Source organism: Harpia harpyja, chromosome 10 (assembly GCF_026419915.1).
Source record: "Harpia harpyja isolate bHarHar1 chromosome 10, bHarHar1 primary haplotype, whole genome shotgun sequence".
Classification (NCBI taxonomy): domain Eukaryota; kingdom Metazoa; phylum Chordata; class Aves; order Accipitriformes; family Accipitridae; genus Harpia; species Harpia harpyja.
In genome coordinates, this window is record NC_068949.1 from 40,369,196 (window position 1) to 40,387,774 (window position 18,579).

The window sequence follows — 18,579 nt, forward strand, 5'->3', positions numbered from 1 at the left end:
TTTGGCAGAAGCCTTTTTTGGGGGTCAGAAAAGGATTAATTGAAGCAAAATCTAGAATTAGCTTCATCACAGACTCTTGAAGGCTGGCTCTACAAGGACAGCCCTACTTCTATATAGTCTTTCTGGATTACTCCAACTGGTTTAATGTTTCACTACCTGCTTAACAAGGGTGGTTTAAACTAGTTCTGTGAGTCATATTAGGGGCAGTATGTCCTCTGAAAACCAGCTCAAACTGTACAGTATGAATAAGATATATGGAGACCATTCTTAATCCTTAATTGATATTATTCAAACAATTTCAACACACTGCAGTACTGATAACGTAGAAGGTAAGATGTTTTGGATGAGTATGTGAATATCACCAATTCTCCAGTTAATGCTGCTTTTTTTTTCCCCAAAAAGTTGTGCCAGAATAAAGCTCAGACATTGGAGAAGTTAGTCATGGTCTTCTCTAAGTACAATAAGGATGTGTTTCATATTGGAACCTTGTCATGGCCGAGATCAAATCACTTCTTTATACCACACTGTAATCACTATTGTGCTGCTGCTCTGAGTGCAACACGCCTTAGCTCATGGGAACAACAGTACACAGTTCTAGATACTGAAGTCAATGCTTCTTGCAGCTGCAGCTGCTGTCTAGCTGAAAGCTCTAGTCCCCAGAGTTCAGCCATTCAAGAATGATAGCACAAACTTATTCCAGAATAGAGCCTACCACTGCTGCGTATGAAGGGCTCTGGGTTACGTTTTTATATTATTAAAGGAAATAAGTTTACACAACTTCAGTATTAAAGTTTAATATCAAACAATTTGCTCATTGTTACCAATTTTCAATTACAAAACAGGCTCCAAAAAAATTTCATAAAATATGTTTAACTGGCTGAACAGAGTTAAGTGTGTTCAGACTGCAAGGGTAAATATCCATAACTTTTTGGTATAAATTATCTACAAAAACTGGTATAAACAATATTCCAATCTTAGTATGGGTTCCATCTAGAATTAGACAAATTTTCATAGCGACATCCACAAAATATTAAAGTTCATTCCCATTAACACATTTTTGCTGCTGAAGTCTCGCTTTACGTAATGCTTCCAGCTGTTTTGCTCTCAGCCACCTCTCTCTGGACAGCGTTGTCTGCCCCGCGCTGAGAGACAGGAACCTGGATGAACAGAAAAAGCAACTGAACAAGAGCTCGTTCACGTGTCAGGTTTGATAAGCTAATACAGTACAAAAGCAGTTTTCTTGCAGTATCCTATGAACTAGAAATCATGGGAAGAAAGGAGGGAGGAAATACTTTGCCTAACTAAGAATCTGTGACAAAAGGAACACAGGAAGAGGAGACTCCATCTTGTGATTGCTAGCCAGCCTCATGTGACTACAGTCAGACTGCAGACAATTAGCATTGACTTAATTTGTTACCAGAGTGCCAGGAAGGCTTCAGGTGTGACAAATGGTGCTACCCACCTTGCTACAAGCAGAGTTCTGTGGAGATCATCAGCTGTTATGCTCTCAGGGTCATTCTTGCGCATTTCTACAAAGTCTTCTTCTACTGCCTATACACAATATGGCATGTAATTAGGCGGTAAAAAAGAATCTTCACTATGAGATAAGCTTTTAAGGAGCTAAGCACCATAACTACCCTTAGATTACAGGAGAAACCTTTCAAATCATTGCTGTCAGGAAGCAAGCTTCAGTAAAAATAGGCTACTTCTCATCTTTGAAAAAATTAGTTTTCAAAATGAGTTTTAGAAAGCAGGGTACATGCAAAGTATATACTGAAATACTTGAGTACAAATCCTTGAAGGCACGTTCAGGACAAGAAAATGCTTTTGTTTGGTTTTTAGAAAACTTCAAGGAGAATCGCTGACAGAGCAATGGGAAAGTACAGCAGCTTTCTGTTAAGGTGCTTTCTATCTGAACATACAGTTGAAAACACGTTAGTCAAGTCTTCCATACCTTGGTCACTTCATCAGATATACTATAGTCCAGCAGCCTCAATAAACTTAGATAAATTCGGAATTTGTTCAACACAGAAGGGAGCACTGCTGTTAGGAGGCTGTTCATATACTCTTCCATGTTTGGTGGAATTATCTGTGGTTGTAAGTGGACTTGGCAATCTGACTGAAAAATAAAATTACATATCATCTCTTTCCACATTCTGTTTTTTTCTATTCCAAGACTAATTTCATCTCTAAAGCAACAGAAGTCACTATTTCCCAGAACTAAGTAAGACAATTCATTCTTTAAATATTTAACAGTTCCCTTTTTGAAAACCAGCGTGAAGTCCTTATTCAAGCAGGAGCCAGTTTCACTTGGAAGCAAGAGAGCAAACGCTCAGTTCATGGGAAGCTGGAATGCAAGAGATCACGTACTTGTAAGCTTAGGCTACTCAGTTTCTCAGGTTAATGCCAGATCTGTTGCTCTTTTTTCACATGCCCACCACCCCAGAACCTACTGTACTAGAAAAAGGCTTTGAGAGCAGCGGTGTATCTATCTGCAAGCTTTACCCATTACTGGGGTCTCCGTTAATAACTTCAGTCACTGCCTTGCCATCGCGATATTATTCAGCCAAGGAGGAGGGAAGGTCAAGCTCTTGGTTTTCCTATGAACAGGTTTTTGGCTTGGCTGCAGCCACGAGTGAGAAGGCAGTAACTAATGCTCGTATCATACCCACCCCTGGTCACAAGACAGTTTTCCTGTCTCCACTTGTCTCTGGAATGGCATGCTCTTAGTAAGTAGCTACCAACTCTAGTTACTCCCCAAATTCAGGAAGACCTTGCCATACCGGTAGGAGTGATCGGCCCTCTGAAGTGATAAGAACATTAATATTGCACGGGAATTCCATCTGGTGGTAATTGAAGTCATAATCCACCTTCTGCCAAGTTATCAGATTACCCAGTGCTGTCACATTATGTACACCTAGAAAAGCAAGAACAAATTCTCTGACAACTGGACCTAAACAAATGTCAGACCTGATTTTTTTTTTTCCAATTTGTTTTTAATGAGTACCTGATAGAAAAATTCTTGCAAGCATCCTGTTGCTTCTTGTGTCTGCAATGTCTCCCAGACAGACACAAGCATTTCTTAAGACCAAAATTAAGAATTCTTGAAGGATTTCAAGCCTAAATTTTATCTGGCCTAGTGTATGTGTTAATAACTAATGTTTTCATCGGTCCTACAAAGCCAAATAACTATTTACAGAGGAAATAAATCTCTCCTCAAAAGACAACAAAACACTACCAATTATCTGGCAGAAAGTGTAATTTCCCTCCTTAACAGTTTAAGGAGGGGGCGGGGGGGGAAGTCTTGCTGGATAGAGAACACATTAGACAGGCTAGCAAGACCAGAACTGCTGAATAACAGTATTATTTTGCCAAATTTTTATAGAAGTCACTTGCCTTACCTGGAACTAAGTTATTTAAAATCTAGAAAGTTAAGACTGACGAATTAACTGGTTAAATCTTGGAATTCTCCCTTTGAAATACCGACATGTACCCAACAATTCGAATTTCTCTTCAGCAGTGTTACTGCATCAAGTGACACATCTACTGTTATGTTTTTGCCTTTAATGAAATAGTATTAATTTACTACACTTTAAATAAAGGCGAAGTTAGTAAATAAAGGCAAATTTAATACTATGGTTTACTTCTGGGACATTTACCCATTTGAAATCTCTAAGCTGTAACTTCCAAGAATTCCAAACCAACTACTAGATCTGAAGATAATTTAATCCTAGAGAAGAACAAGTTTGTTCCCAACATTGTTACAAGAAATTAAAAATTCTTATTTTTTTACTCTAAATTCAGTAGAGAACAACTTTGCACCAACAGAAATGAAATAAAATTAACAATCCTTTTTTATCTGCAATTTTTAATACTTAAAATATTACTTTTCATTAAATGTTGAAGTTTTTTTAGACATTAAGGAGAAACATTTTAGAAAACCTATACCCCAGCACAGCAAGATTTTTCTGTAAATTGGATTTTCATGTTTGGACTTTTTTTTTTTTTTTGAAACAGACAAGGCAAAGATTTCTACTAGTTTTACTATTTTCTTTAGTGGACTTTTAGTAAAGTTACAAAGCAGAGTAAGAAAAAAAATATGGAAGACTCAAGAGAATAATTTCAATGAACAACTTTTCACAGCAGTAATTAAAAAAAAACCAAACCAAACAGATTATGTTTCTAAATAGAATCAACCTGAAATCTGAACCTCACTAGCTCTGCCAGACTAAATGCTTGAATGGGACAAAGTACTGATACTCATTAAGGAGAGCCAATAGGCTTATAGCATCACGCAGTCTAGCAGGTTTCTCAAGATAGCATTTTTATTTTAAAATAAAGTCACTTCCAGTGATTTCCTATTCTTTCCTTGAAATCACCACAGATGTCCGTACTATGCATTCTCCAGTTACTGAACTTTTAATAGGTACTGCAACTCACCTCTTTTATGTAGGTTATAATTAAATTAATTGTCTAGAGCTGTGGAAAGCATACTACACAGTGCTACATCAGCTTACAAGACAGAATCATCATTTTATGTTCCCTACAGTAATAGCCTTTTTTTATCTCCAGTTTTCAGTTGGGTTTTCAGGGATGGTTTCCATATATACAGGAAAAGTATAAAGCATAAGGCAGCAGCATATGCTTCCCCCACTTCTTCATTCATTATCACAGGAAACTGAAAGGCCATTCCAATGAATCAGAGGTATTTTGGTCTAAAGAATTATTCAAATTAGTGCCCTTTTCCACTAAGTGACACAGACACTGTCCAGAGTTCTCTACAATGCAACAAAGCTATACTAAACAAGGAACCACCTTGTTTCATCATTGGTCATTTGTGGTCTGGGATAGAGATTTTGACTCAACACAAGCATTTCTGAGCAAAATACCAGAACTTTCAGAAAGTAAAATAGGGAAAAAAACGCCCAAGAGATCAAGCCTGAAGACATCTGAGAAAGCTGCAGACTAGCAGGAAGCTAGTTCAAGCAATGAAATAGGATATGGAAACCACAAACAGTTTTGTAATAGAAAATTATCACTGGGACACAATTAGCATCACTGTCTTAAAATATATCAACTGTTAACCTTCCTGATGAGATTTTTAAAAAAAAAAAAACCCAACAAAAAATGTCTACCTGTTGTGTCAAGCTGTCCTTGTTCAAGCTGAGTCTCATCTACTACAAGGGAAGTGTTGCTGGCAAGCTGCAATACTCCACTGACTAAGCGATTAGCTGCGTAGTCTTTATGTGGGATAAATCGTGAATGGTTCATGTTTTCAATGGTCATTTGTAGGCGATAGGACTGCAACAAGAAAAGAAACTCATCAGCGTATTTCCTCGCCTCCAGCTTCCCTAGTAACTACTGCTTCCTTTAGCAAGAGCTATAACCGTGAACCTCCATAGTAAGTAAAACAAAACTTGTTACCACAATATAGAATACACTTTAACTCAAATGTCCAAATGCTAAATACTTTAAAAAAAATAATAATTTCCCAAAGGAAAGTAATGCCGTTAAGAACTCATAACACCTGTTCTGCACATCTAGGATGAGCAAAACAACAATAAATGATTTATTGCAGCAATACAATTATTATGACCCCCAACTGAATGACTATTAATGTTCTGCAGAACAGTATCCACAAACTTGGGGATAAACAGTAACGACATGATAATTAAATGACCTAAATGTCTAAATGTATCAATCCAGAAAGACAAAAAGTATGCAGCATCCGTCTGTCAGTTTAAAACCTATGAGGATATGATTTTATTCCATATTCATCCTAGATGACTAGGTAAATAAAGACTTCAACTCACAGGCAAGCCATATCTCCATTTTTATCTGCCTTCTACATGGATAGCAGGAGCCTCTGTTTAAGAAGCCTGCCTTTAACTAAAATATTCTTTATCTGGTTGGAACAATTAGTCCAACATCTACCATCAGAAACATTAAAGCACTATAATGCCATTATTCTTACTGCTGGAACAAGCTGCTGGATAATGCGGTATATGTGCTCTGTGAAGATGCTATTTCTTGGACATCCACTCAAGTTGACTGTGAATTTTCCCAGAGGAAGCACATCTCGTCTTGCATAACTAAACCAAAAATAACACAGGTTAGGCAAGCGTCTGATTAACATGGTGAATACAGGTATCAATCAGTTTGAGTGTTGTGCAGTATCTGTGATAGCTAGCAGGATTTCAATGCTAATACATACAGAAATAATAGCCACCTTTTTTTCCTTCTCCAGTGTCCAAGGAGCTAAGTTAGGCTGAAGGTTGCTTTGGAAGGCTTTGCAGGATTGCACAAAAGCAGTACATTTATAGTGCTTGAGATCCGGCAATGTGCCTTCCAGGCGTTCCGTTCTCCTTGTGCTCTATTGTTACTCAGTAAACACACTTCATCCTTTTCCTTTCTTGTTGCCCAATCTCAGTTTCCCTGCTTATCATGCTTGTTCATTTCCTTTACCTGCCCTCAGCTTTCCTCTCCCTCTTCTTACTGTATATCTTCTCCCCATTCTTGACAAATTTCAACTTTTTTGTGATATCAGCTAAGAGAGAAAACATATTCTAGTCTAAGTGTTAGAGCATTCACAGTCCCACTAGAAAGAACGAAGTGTGCACAGAATAAAAAAAACCAACGCATACTGATATTGAAGTACTTATATTTATATGAGGACAAGGGTTCAGGGCAGACTGTAAACATAAACCCACCATAAATCTTTTCAGCTCATAATTATGCTGCCATGGCATTATGGTTGGATCTATCTTGATACCACCTCTCTCGCTGAGGCTGAGAAATCTCTTATGGCTTTTTACACATCAGTTGCAGGTATGAGAAAGGTAACATGCTGAATCCAATTACAGCTCTGTAAACACTTCTGTTTAACAATATGTGCTGTACTATTCACTTTGTAGCAGAATGGAATTTTTGAAAACCATAAAACAAGTAGTTTATTTACCAAGAAATGATTAGTTTTTTTTTTTTTAAGAAAGAGTAAAATTAAATTTGAGCCTGACAACTATACTTAATCTAATCAAAACATAGTCTGAAGTTTCACACCTGAAATTTTAATGAGTCAAAGGATGCTGCTCTTTCATTCAGTGACAGTTTAAACCAACGTAAGAGAACATTAAGCAAATCCACTTTAATCAGCCACAAAGACAGATCACAATGGATGCACATTCAGCTACAGCATCAGCTCAGGTGTATATTTCTATCGCGTGCTAAATGGGAGTCACTTGAACTTACCATTAAACATATGTCTACGTTTAATTAAACAAATTCCCAGAATGTACCTTTCAGTATCTTTTAATACCTAAAAATAATTACTGCAGTTAGTAAATGCCATCTTTAAGAAGTCAACTGCATGTCCTATTCAATAAAAAAAGCTAGAGATAAAAACATGTTTTCATACCTCTATTATAAAGTGTATCCTGGAGATTTTGTCCAGCTCTCAAAGAACACTGAGAGGATACACTGCCACAAAACTGGCCTTTTAACAAAACTTAGTGTTATTACACAATGAAATCTGTTTACTGTGTCTATTATGACAGGACAACTCTGGCTGGACAAAGTACTACTGGAATAAGTACTTAAGCTATTTCTGCCATTTATTTGCAGAGTGGTGTAGAACCCCATAAAAGGAGATTTCTTTTAAAAGGTAAATATATAAATTCTCAGCAAACATCTAAATACTTACACTGTAGAGATGAGATGCAATATAAGGTATTCAGCAGCCAAACTGTCTCCCAAGAGCGCGTGGGTGAGGAACCCAAGCAACTCTGCTCTCACTGGTGACAGCTCAGACATGAAATTAGAAACAACTGATAAAAGAGCAGAAGACAACAAATGTCAGAAAATGTGCTGTTCCTTACCCTCTTCCCCCTATATAAATTTTACTTTCCATTACAGTTTGATGAAGAAAAATGGTTACTCCACAGCAGTCTAGGAAAAATAAACATTCATTGGTTTTCCAGCTGAGCAGTTACTGGCTTTGGATAACCTGAGTCACTCAACATTTCCTTGGAAATGCTTTCTTTTTTTTAATTAGATATTGTGTCATGCATTTGCAGAAGGCTGTAAAGTTTGGAGCTAAATTTCTAAAACTGATAGCCTATCCATACTATATTAAAGGCAGAAAAAAAACCCTTTACACATAGCACAGCTCAGGACAACCAATAGAAGGCACACAAGGAAGAAAATGATAAATACCAATTAGAGGTTTGCATGCAATAATTCAATGACAAAAAAAATAACAGTCAAACAGGCCACAAGGAATAGCATAGCTGCTTAAAACCAGAATTGCCTTATTTTCTTCACAGTATTATGATTCTTTATGTTGTCGGTATGTTTCTTATTTTCACTGTTATACTAAAATGGAAATCTAATTTTCCAGCAATTCGCTACTCCATTTGAAAACAAATAAAATCTTATGGCTGAAAAACTTGGTAAAATCCTTGGGCACGTAGAATGCAAAATCAAGTTTCATATAAATCACATTTATTTGGGAAAAATAAAGACGTTAAGCACCACATAAACACAAACACTTGCATCTTGTCCAGTTCTGTAGTGTTGAACAGTTCCTCCACTTAACAAGATTTAAATTCAAACCCTGCCATCAATGCATTTGCCTCTGAGCAAAGAGCTATTTGTTCAGATACACTAGGAAAACACACATTTACAGCTACACAGAGAGGTGCCAAGTTCAGATACTCACAGGTTTTACTCTCCTCTTCATTAAGGCAGGCAGGCAGTAATGGGTTAATGTGTTGTAATTTCTGTGCCAAAATCACATGGATTCTGGGGACTAATGAGGCTGGAGGACTGTGTACTCTCTGTTCTTCTGCCATGTCCATACACTCCATAGGATCAAGGGCTGAGCTGTCCCTAGGAAAGGGCACAGCACAACTGGACTTAGAAACATTCCACACAAATTTCTCTCCATCTGACTAAGAGCAGCCGAAACCAGGCCAAGAAAAGAGCACATCGGAACAAACAACATCCGCTTCCAGCTCATGGTAACTCCTCCCATATTCAAACTACCTTCTTTATGATTTTTATAAACACCATAAATACTGAATCACAATTATATAATGATATCAAAATGCCAAAGCATGCTTGACCAAAAAATTTTTATTATTTTCTGAAAAAAAAAAGAGCCCCACAACCCCCCAAACCAAAACCCAAACACTCCAAACAAAACCGCAAAACTACAGTTATTATTTGCTGCACCATTTAATAAGATGTAGCTTCAAATAAAATGTTACACACTGTTCTGTCCAGCATGTACTGAATGAAGTCTAAACAGTAACTTTTAAGAAAATAAGGTAATGATTTATTACATTTGTCTGTGTATGCACATGTGGGATTTTCATACTCCACCAGGTTCCAGAGCCTGACAACAAGATCGCCTAAACAGTCACATAACAGCTATATCACTGGCTGAGTAAAAAAAATTATTAGTAAATAAATCCTAATGTACCTCAGCAAAAACTTGAAGGTATTACCTCTAAATTTAAGAGTTCAGATACACAAGCTTTGCTCTCCCTGATGATGCCTTACAAAATTCCTTCCAGGTGGTTTTAATTTGTTATGTAGAAACTAAAATCCCTTAAGTGACTATATCAAATGATAATAAAGTTTAGTACAAATTTAATCAACTTGTACCAGTTTTAAAAGCTGAAAGCAGTCCACCAACAGACTATCTACTCTTTCCATTAAAAGAAATTTCTTTTGTTTGCATTCAAAACATTGCTAAATGCCACCATTTTATCTATTTGCGATAGAATGACGTGCAGGAAAAAACCCAACAACCTATGACTGACCAACTGAGCTGTCACTCTGGGATTAGCTGTCAGACAGATGATAACCAAAAGCAGCTGACCAGGCTGAGTTAACTTCTAAGCAGCTGGCACTATAAAGGATTCGCACTGCACTCTTGATACTGTATTTATCAGAAAGATAAACAAAATTGCCAACAAATAATGTAAAGTGCAATGGTTCAAGACATCAGTAGTACATATGTTAGACTGGTCAACAGTTTTATTTTAAAAATTGACTTCTTGCGTCCTTCCAAATCAGTTTGTATTTTGTCAAGCAACTAACTGCAGAACAGCAAGTGAAACGGGAAGTTTCTATCAGCGGTATAACGTGATGATACACTTTAACTAATGAAAAAATCAACCCTATTTTTACTCATTTTGGTCACTTTCACTCTCCATGCAGACATGCAAACTTTTTTTTTATGTTCTTCAGAACTGTTTATGGTAACAAGTTTCATGGACTTAGAAATTATTTCAAAAGGACATTTTATAATTTTAAAGCTTATTTGAAAGCTTTGTGCACTATTGACTCATTCATTGAAAGTTTAATAGGCATGAAAGAGTACAAAACATTTAGCTATAGAAGCACTTTCTGCTTTATCGGCTGTTCAACGACCTAAAAACAGATGCATTGTATATCCAAGGGTATGGACGTACCAGAGTACAACAGACTTCAGTTTACAGGATGGTAGACCTAACACTTTCCATATCAAGCTTTTTTTAAGCAACAAAATTCACCTCTTAAGCATAATTGTTATGTATTTACAGATTTCCCTGTCTGTATTAAGGGGACAGCCACAATATTTTGCTCATTGAAATAAAAATTTCCTTCATTGCAGGACCACACATTGGGGGAGCCTTACCTCTCTTCATTGTTCACTATGCTCAGCACCGGATCCACAGACAAAATCCCGTATACCTCCAGAACGTCATTGACTTTGAAGCTATCCCAGCTCTCATAGACCTGCCACAAAGAGAAAATAATAAAATACGGAGGCAGATGGGCCAGATGCAGGACTGCACACAGGCAAAAGGAAAAAAATCTCAGGAGACTCAACTGTAGACTGAGAACAGTTTGTGTGAAGAGGTCTCTCCTAGTCCTCAGTGTCAGTAAGCTTAGACTGGAGAAATCAGTTTCTATGATTGCATGCTTTTTCCTATTGGCATTCTTTTGCTACACAAATGTAAACAATTGTATTCTAATCTGATTTCAAGATTTGCTGAATAAGAGAGCATTCAACACAGTAACAGCATAGAAATTTTGTGTTGGAAGTTTCATAGTCAATATAGCATACTAGTGAATCAAAGACTATTTCAAATACAGTACAAAAACGTTGGCTTGTTCCATCACAACTTTTTTCCTTTAGAGGACAAACCCTAAAAGCAAAATACCAGGAGTCAATACCAGCTACACGCTCAAGCACCTAGTAATGGAGTTTTTTTAAGTGTAGTGAGAAGGTGCAAGCTCTAACAAATGCTGTTGAAGGATTTCAGCAATTCAAATACAGCACTCATGAAGAGAAACAATGTAATTATCTGTAGAAACAAAATTCTGGGCCTGAGAGACAGTTGCTGTGCCTATAAACCATGCAAGACTAACTACTTACATTCTAACTTCAGATTCTGACTGCCTCACTGAGACCACAGCCATGCTCATCATCTCTCCACTTTTGTTACCTTTACAAGACATGCTGGTCCCTTCTCTCCTGGCAATGGAAAATTTAAGTCAAGTGGAGGGGAGCAGTTGGGAGAAATGAGATGATGACCTGCAGAAGCTTCTGTTTCTAATCTCTTTGGCTCCACACAACCATGGATATCACCTCCACTGCCTGAAAAATACAGGATTCGTAGGCTCTTTAAACAGAAATGCAAAAGTGAACAACTTTCTTCAGTGAGCAACACAGAATTAAACTAATTTAACAAGACAAAAATATTTAATAATGCAATGTATTTGACAGAAGATACTCTTAAACAGAATAGAAAAATCTCACACATGCATATTTTATATTATCAAGTTAAGTGTGAGTGAGAGTAACGGTAAAGATCTATGTGTCTTAGAAACCCAAACATGGCCAGAAATCTGATTTTCAAAATGTAATGCTTAAAATTTTTTTCTAAATTCCATAGGACTGCAAAGATAATATTTTTCCATGCCTAATTTTAAGAAACTGGATAGTTCTTAAAGGTGAGGGTACGCATCAACAAACAGTTTACATTAAAAATCTCTGTAGATTTTCAGCAGTAATAAAGCTATAAAAATCTTTTCTACAATTGATTGGTCCGAGTATGAAGACAAAACAGTCTAAACTATCTTGCAAACTGATAAGAATAAAAAAGGAAAAACCTGAATTCAGCTAATGAATGCGATAGACATAGAACACCGAACAAAAGCAAGCAATAGCTTCTACAGTTTTTTTTTCTTTAACAGGACTGACAATTTTAAGCTAACCACTTTCTCTTGTTCAAAAGAAAACTTGCCAAAATCTCCAAGAAAACCCCCATGCCAGAAAACCCCAGATAAGTGGCATCTCCACAGATGAGCATCAAAACAAGTAGTTCATGGACTGATTACAACATAAGTAAGAACTGCATGCCATCTGAACACTGCTAGTGTTTGAAATACCATCCTCTTAAAAGGTTTAATAGCTTTCTTCAGGATGCTCCAAGTGTCTGGTATTAATCTGGTTCCTTTATGAACTTGGATTAGTAAATTACATTAGAAAAAAGGTAAGGCTGGAAGATGTATTTTAGATGTATACTACTGCTTGAGCAAAGTGACACCTAATTGACATGTAGTTTGGCTTCAAAGTAGACAGTAAGATCCACACACAGAGTATGAGAGAGACATGATTTTCTCCAGATTACCGTGAAATCTGCAATAGAGTGGGAATTTAAACTAGAACTCCTAAATTTCAGCCTGCTGCTATAAATTGTTTGTGTGCTCTTACATAAAAAAGACAATACACAAGTGCTGCTGTACAAAATAATAATTTTAGGAATTAACTCTAGAAAGTAATACCAACAAGTCATACAATATACATGTGTAGGCTCTCCCACACTACTTCAATTTAAACCACTGATGACTTCAACAAAGCCACCGGATTAGTTATGAAGGCTACAACAACACGACCGATTCAAACAATTGCAAATATTTCAATTTTTAAAAATGAAATTTTTGCAAATTCCAGAAAGATATAATAACTATTCATCAATAACGACTATTACCCATATGTTGCTCTTTCTGTTTAGATGGATGTAGATCCATATCTTCATCTTCCTCATAGCTCCTCTTGTGGCGACTTGGTGTATAGGATGTTGAAGGACTAACTCGAGCTTGGCTTGCACTAATATATGCGTAAAATTGCAGATTAAGGACAACCACAGACTCAGCTGAGAAAATCCAAGCAAAGCAAGTTGTTTGTTTTTTTAAAAACAAAATGCTATTATTCTATTTTGAGCAAAACATTAAAATAATGATTCAAATTGTTATCTAGACGTCATCTCTTTAGATATATATAAATAACCTGCTTAAGATGTATACAGCAGTCATTGGCTTTGTTGAAAATAGTAACTGAAAAATACTGAGTGCTATTCCACTATCAATCCCTAAAAAAGGGGTTTTTTTCTGCCCAGAGAACATGCTTATGGTCAGGTACAACTCAAAATCTCAAGAATTTTTTCTCTCCCATATCTCAACCCTAAAGAACAGACATTGTAACAGTATTTAAAGACTTGCTGATATAATTACTATTATTACTTTAAACACACAGAAAATGTTCACATACTTGTAAGATACTAGCAATACTACACTTGTAAATGAATTTTGAAAAAGCTAACACACTTTTCCTTTTCTTAGCATGACGGGCAAAGATTGAAATCGTGTTCGCTATTTTCATAATAGTCCGTCTCCCTTTAAATTTACATTGCTGCAGTACTTTGCTGCAAGTTTCATTCAAAGACTAACTCCTATCAATCATTTTATTGCAAAAATTGTGTTAGCTTAATTTAAAAATTGCATTGGCATTCTGTGCTGATGACAAGTAGCAGTTTTCTTAAATTCTGAACTCAAAATATGAAATATCGAATAATTATAGATTTACCGTAAAATTCTTATCTTTTTACAAAATTCAACATATCTTAGGTTTTCTAGACCTCTCCCCCACTCCCTTGAGGACAAAAGAATATAAAATTCCTAATAAGCATCCTGTATCCATTCCACTCAGATAATTCAACTTCCATTTACTAGGAGAAACTAAAGATGATTTGTTTCTCCCCAAAATGTTTCCTGTACTAACTAAGAAAATGACATACTGTGGTCAAACTATTAAAACCACAATACTTCAATTTTCCAGGAAGTATTGTCTTAACATGCTCAGCTACAGGTGTTTTTACAGGTTCTTGTAGGAGACACTCACTATATAACAGTGTCCTGGTTTAATCAGAAAATGCCAATGGAATGTCCATGGCTCAATTGAAATTTCTCTTTTTCTAAGCATTTGCAAATAGAAATTAACAGAAATTTTCAAGACCCTCCCAAGCAAACAAGAAAATCTAGTCTAAATCCCTACTAAATCAAAAAGCAATGCTCCTAAATTCATTTGCATCCTCTTTGTGCATATAGCACACCACCAATTTTTACCTATTACTTTTTCTATACCTACCACCTCTCCTGATTCACTCAAAAGAAAAGAATCTTTAAATAAACTTATCTCCTTAAATCTAATGAATTAGTTGGTGATCACTGTTTTTATAACAGAGCACTAGCTCAGTCAAAAAAGATATTTCTTTCACCCATGCTGATTCGCCAGGCACTGGAACACAGTAGAAAGTCTGTCTCTCCAAGGTGACTGTTTGTGAGGAGTTCAAATCAATTTCCTGCTGAGGCTAGAATACCAATAGAAATTTTGTTAAAAATCTGATTAGAGTTTGTTTTCATTTTTGAAACTAATCCCACAGATTCAGTTACTCAGCCAGAAGTTACAACAAACATGCAAGACTACATACTTAATTTGATACTTAATACAAGACTTAATACTCATGAAACAGTGAATCCAGTCTGTATCTATAATGCTTTGATTCTAATTGCACTGCACTACCAAAAGTAAATTGTTTTCCATAGCAGAAAGTTTCAAGATCAAGAGCGCTTCTCTGCTCCCCCGCCCCCCAAGCAAAACAAATTCTAAATACAACAGAAACAGCTTGAAGCCTGCTTACTTAGAATGCCCGTGAGCAGTTAAGAATACTCGGCTTTCCAAACCTGAGATTGCTCTTAAAATGCAAAATTAGTCTCCAGGAATCCATTGGCGAGTACCAAATAAGCTATACTGTGCTTAAAAGCTGCATCCTTCTGTCTAATGCTTCATCTCAAAATTCATATAACTTGTATAACTTACCCCACATTCTGCCACATCTCTGTATTTACCAAAATGCAAAACCTGTCAAGAAGGAAAAGGCAATGCAATCATTCTGTTTCTGACAGCATCCTGAATATGAATTACTCATACCAAAATCACTGCAGTCGGAAGTCCCCCAAAGGCATACTGCCGAAGCTTTCATTATTTTAGTGATTTTTATTCCTCAACAGAAATATAAGAAGTGATGTATTACTGATACCATTTGAGCCATACAGTTACTATTAAATAGTGCCCAGACTCCATGGTTTAACTCAGAAACTAGAGAAATATGAGGACTAGAATGGACAAAATTATAAACATTTACTAAAATAATAAATCAGTATTTCACTTACACGTGCATTTGTGTTTGGGTCAACTGTTTCATATACTCCCATGTAGAACTCAGGATCAAACATATCTTGAACCATGCAGCGAAATTTCACTAAACTGTTGGGTTTTAGGTAATGTACGGGAACATCATTCAGTGATGGAACCTATAAAAAAAGACCTTATTCTAAACAACTGGTACATATTAGGAAGGGCTCTGAAGTAAGCCAACACCACCACAAAAGCTGTCACCAACTTATTCTCTGATCATCCAGTATGTCCTACTGTTCAGTTACTTGCCTCAAACCCCATATTGTTGCTGTTGATATGATTAATTGCCTCTGACAATTCAGTGCCTCATCAGGTAACATACTTAATATTTTCTGAGTACATCTCCTGCCCTAATCCAAGCAGTAACAAAGTGTGTATACCTCAACACCAGAAGTTTCTGCAATAGCTGTTACAGATAATAGTTAGACACAGACACATAACAGTTCCCAAATTCTTCCAGTTCCTAAGCCACCAGTCCTGTTCATTTCTTAATCCCGATACTTGACTATAAAAGAAATGCATTTCAGTCATTGAAACCGTATAAAAACTTGTACATCATTTGAAAGTAATTCTTAAACTGGGAATTATTGCAGCTGAGGTATTAAATAGAATTTATTACTTATCTTATTCCTATTTAACAGCACTTTTACCATGTATTATGTACCAGTGGTACTACAGCAATTGCATGCACAATTTCTTATAACAAAAGGCCATGGAAAAGCTGTATGTTAATTTGCAAGTCCACACTGGGAGAGTCTTTTTCACATATGTTTACATGACAATGGAAAAACAGAAGGAAAAAATCAATGCCTAGGCATGTGGTATAACTTGAAATAATGAGACTTGCAATAAGAATAGAGGTTTCTGGTTTTGAAGATAACCTCTTTGTTGGAAAAAAAACACACATCCAACATTAAAATGCAACAAAAACCAGACGTGGCCCTATAGGAAATGGCATTTTAACAAACAAACATATATTCCCTCATGTTTCTCTTGAGTAAGAAAATGTGCTTTCAATTCCTTCTAATGTTGTAAATTTAACACAATTTTGCCATTTACACCTCGATTTAAACTGTCATTGAAATATTAATTACTGAATACTCTCACTGACAGAGGAAGAAAAAAAGAAACCCAATAATTTTCACTTGTTTTTTAGCAATAAGTAGAACAGATTTGAAAGTTTCTAATCCACTTAGCAGTGTTCCATGATGCCATTTTTGCCACAGCCTTTTAGAAATATATCAGCTTTTGAACTCAAGTGTGCATGCTTCACTTTTACATCTAAAGCATAGCTTCCTTGCTAAACTGCAAAAACCAGGCCTGATCCAGCCCAGTAAGGCACAGTTTTAGCAGAAAGTATTTTTCACTAAAACCTGAAAGCCCAAGCAGCTATTTATTCAACCCACACAAAGTCTGCAGCATCGCATCAAAGATGATGAGAGAAGCAGTTCAGAAACTTGTGGTGTACAAACATTTGCTGCAGACTCACAGTAGACAGGGCAGGCATTAGCACTTTAAAAAATGTCAGTATTTGTCAACTCCTGCCATCTACTGGATTGTACTACAAATAGGCAGCATTCAGCAGCTGCGGCCCAGGGCAAAACAGTACACTGAAGACGAGTGGATTGGCTTCTCTGGTTTCAGTCAGGATATTACATTTTTGCTTTACACACAGATTAAAGCAACTGACATGTAAATAATGTATCATAAAGTCTAGGCCTAAAATTTGGAAGTGTACTTAACATGAAAAGGAAGAACTTCTCAAAAGCATGTCACTGCAATAATTAAAAGGTAAAAAGAATGAAACTTAAGAAAGGCATAACTCTAAAAGAATAAAACAATCTCACCCAGTTAGTAGCATTATTTTCTTTTAATTTCTCCTTGAAGTATTCAGTTACCTTCTTTTCCCAATCAGAGTTTGGAACATTTTGGGCTACAAAACAAAACACATTTACAGGCGCATTAGCCTCACGTAACAGACTTCTATTCAGCATTCTCCTAACACAGTAAGCAATTTCAACATTTACTTCTATTCTGGGCAAATGACTGCATTTTAGACTACTTTATGCCCTTATAATTGCACTGACTTCCCACCTTATACGCTTCCAGGCAAACCAAGATGAACACAGCCACCCTTGGAAGCGAGGAAAAGCTCTGAAACGCTGCAATACACCCAGTTAGAAAGCGGAGGAGGCGAGGTACCGCTTTCTGCTTTATGTTCACCGCGGAAATTTTTATTTCAGCACGTTTTCAGTTAAGATCAAGCCTAGCACAGGAACAGCTTCAGCTGACAGCACTGGTAGTATTACTACTGATCGGTAACCCACGCGGCCAGCACGCATTCTTCCTGAACCCCCCCAATACGTATTGTTTTCACTTTTTTTCCCCCTAACCGGCCTGCCAAACCGAGGCAGACCTCGCTGCCCGGGCACAGCTCCGGGACAGGACCCCCAGCCGCCGGCGAGGGCCGCGCACCCCCTCGGAGGCCTCGGCAACGCGTCTCCCGCCCGCTCCCGCCGGCGAAGGAGGAAGCGGCCGCCCGCCCTCGCTGCTCTTCCCGCTTCCCCCGGGCCTTCCCGGCCTCGCCCCGCCGCTCTCCCGCCGCCACCCCGTGAGGGGAAGCCCCCGTCCTGCCGCCCTCCCGGCGGCCGGGTGGCTGCTGAGAGGATCCCGGCCCCGCCCGGCCCGCGCTCACCGAAGATGCCCTGCACGATGCTGAAGGGGTTGTTGAGCCAGTCGGCCACGCACGGCATGGCGGGGGCGAGCCTCGCCGCGGCGGGGGACGAGGGCAGGCGGGGGGGGGCCGCCGGCACCCTGCAGCCGCCAAGTCCCGCTCGCAAGCCTCGCACGGGGGCTCCCCGCTTCCGCCCTCCTCCTCCTCTTCCTCTTCCTGCGGCAATGGCGGCACCGCCAGGGCCGAGCCCGCCTTCTCCTCCTCACCCGTACGCGGAGAGGCCGTCGGGGCGCGTCGCCGCCGCCATCTTAGA

The 18,579-nt window shown here is 37.8% G+C and overlaps 1 protein-coding gene across 2 annotated transcripts; it reads right to left on the reverse strand.

Annotated features, from left to right (window-relative positions):
• Window positions 1–778: 778 nt before the first annotated feature.
• On the reverse strand, window positions 779–18,545 carry MCMBP (minichromosome maintenance complex binding protein). 2 transcript variants are annotated; one of them, XM_052798429.1, is made up of 16 exons: window positions 18,288–18,545; window positions 17,440–17,525; window positions 15,568–15,708; window positions 15,215–15,256; window positions 14,604–14,705; window positions 13,047–13,176; window positions 11,499–11,650; window positions 10,685–10,785; window positions 8,717–8,886; window positions 7,700–7,823; window positions 5,975–6,092; window positions 5,136–5,301; window positions 2,784–2,917; window positions 1,955–2,119; window positions 1,463–1,551; window positions 779–1,157 (listed from the first exon to the last, which is right to left on the reverse strand). In XM_052798429.1, exons 1-16 carry the CDS (start codon window positions 18,343–18,345, stop codon window positions 1,031–1,033), a joined length of 1,905 nt encoding a protein of 634 aa, XP_052654389.1. In that variant the 5' UTR covers window positions 18,346–18,545; the 3' UTR covers window positions 779–1,030. The 2 variants fall into 2 exon arrangements, with proteins under 2 accessions (XP_052654389.1, XP_052654391.1); XM_052798431.1 differs by lacking the exon at window positions 18,288–18,545 and adding an exon at window positions 17,687–17,788.
• Window positions 18,546–18,579: the final 34 nt, after the last annotated feature.